A 2066-nucleotide genomic window follows, 5' to 3' on the forward strand; every position below is an offset into this window, starting at 1 on the left:
AGCAGCTTTTGGTGTAGCTGCTGTGTACATAGGGAGAACATAAGTTTCTTCATGTGCATTTTTCTCATGGAGCTTTAGGTATGCCGTGTATAGTCTAATTGTTTAATTAGAAGCTCTCTGTTCTGTGGCACTTCCCACCCTCCTGAATATGTACTTACCTGAAAATTTCTGTAGCGTTTTTCTGGTATAAAACGAAGCTAGAATTCTAACTATCAAATTTCTTTTTGTGTTTACAGATGATGATGTACCTGCAGATATGGTTGCAGAAGAATCAGGTCCTGGTGCACAAAATAGTCCATACCAACTTCGCAGAAAAACTCTTCTACCTAAAAGAACAGCTTGTCCTACAAAGAGCAGTATGGAGGTAACTTACTTGGCTTTAATTGTAAAGGAAATCTTACTGTTTCAAGAATATGAAGCTAATCAGTATTTTTCATATGTTCCCTAGTGACTGAATTATTCTTATTTATTTCATTAAAGGGTGCTTCCACTTCAGCTACTGAAAACTTCGGTCACCGAGCAAAACGTGCTAGAGTGTCTGGAAAATCCCAGGATTTATCAGGTAATAACTCTTGTACAAAAAAGGGAACGAGAGAGAAGGGGTGGAGACATTGTGATTTCACGCACACACCTGCACACATCATCCCCAAACTTATTTTTCCTGTGTGTTCTCCAATGAAGAAAGAGTAGTGGGGAAAAAAAAAAAAGCTATAAGCTTGTTCTGAACTTCAAATTTGGAAGCATGATTTTAATCAGAATTTTTTTAATCTGGTTCTTTAGTCTGTCTGCTTCACTGCAGGCATGCTCTGGTTGTTTTTTATTCTCCTCACAGTGCTGTGTACTTGTATCTAAGCTACTGTTAGAAGCAGCAATGCTGCAATGTTGCCTTATTTACCATTTCTCATATTGATGGTATTGTTCCTGTGTACTGCTTAGAGGTGGTTTTGGTATGGCATAACACTTCATTGTGGAGAGAGGGGGAGAGTCTTTGTGTTTGTAAGTTAAAATGTACGTATACCTACATACATAAATGTACATATATTTTTGCACACATCTGCAAGATCTGCGTACATTGTGTAATAAACACGTGCAGTACATGTGTATATAATTATATTGCATATGCACACAAATTAAATACACACACAGTATTAGATATACACATATGTTGGCATACATACCCTACTTGTTCTTTTTTCTATGTCGTTTTTCAATCTCTCTGCTTCTATTCCTTTTTGTCTCCTGTCACACTCTTTAGTTCCAGGAGATCTGCTGTCACTTTTCCCTGAAAAATCAACACCAACGCTTGCCAACTCCCATTGATGTGGTTTCTGTTGCTTTTCTTGGGTTTTGTTTTTTTTCCAGCCCATGTCTCTCTTAGTATTGTGAATTAAAACTGAGCAGCTGGCACACGGCTTTGGGCTGTTTTCATTGCTTCTGTCGAGGTCTGCTCTTTCTGGCTTCTCATCTTCTCCATAGTGTAGATTTCATCTTTCGAGTCCTGTCTCATTTCCCTCTGTTTTATTCTCCCCCTGTTTAACTCTTAATTTCAGCAGCTGTTTAAGAACAGTTTAACTTCAGATTCATATCCATGAAATAGCCAGAACCAATTGGACATGAACCTGTGTCATTCTGCTTCGATTAATTTCCTGATTTGCTGTCCAAAGCCTTGTGCAAAGTTATCTTGTCACAGGCTCTATTTTTCTCGACAGTTCTTAGTTTCTGTTCCATGTCATCTACTTTTTTTGTTGCGGTGTTCATTGTACGTTCACTTGCCACCTTGCTTTAATGAAGGTATGTAGCTTTACTCAAGTTCTGTGGTACAATTCATGACATGAATGACACTTATTTCCAAAGGAATTCTCTACACTGTCACTGTGCATTCCATTTGTTACATTTTTGAGCTCATGTGGGGAAAGTACTAGGACTGTGGAGGCTTCTCCAGCATGGAATTAACAGAGGAATTGTAAACAATGATTTTACCATTGTACTTTTAAGATTGCATTCAAACGAGTCACAATTTAACAAGGGAGTGTCCTCCTCAGCCCGTTTTCTATTTATCTCTTTCC

At 38.2% G+C, this 2066-nt stretch overlaps 1 protein-coding gene across 1 annotated transcript in view; it reads left to right on the forward strand.

The window, feature by feature from the left end:
• Window positions 1–241: 241 nt before the first annotated feature.
• The window catches only part of LOC103811047 (F-box only protein 11-like), a gene marked incomplete at its 3' end in the record, with an annotated part of 9382 nt that continues 7557 nt past the window's right edge, over window positions 242–2066 (forward strand). Inside the window, exons 1-2 of the mRNA XM_009083991.1 lie at window positions 242–364; window positions 481–562. Of these exons, the coding sequence (XP_009082239.1) occupies window positions 257–364; window positions 481–562 (190 nt within the window). The remainder of the gene's footprint in view (window positions 365–480; window positions 563–2066) is intronic.

Source organism: Acanthisitta chloris, unplaced genomic scaffold (assembly GCF_000695815.1).
Source record: "Acanthisitta chloris isolate BGI_N310 unplaced genomic scaffold, ASM69581v1 scaffold17241, whole genome shotgun sequence".
NCBI lineage: Eukaryota > Metazoa > Chordata > Aves > Passeriformes > Acanthisittidae > Acanthisitta > Acanthisitta chloris.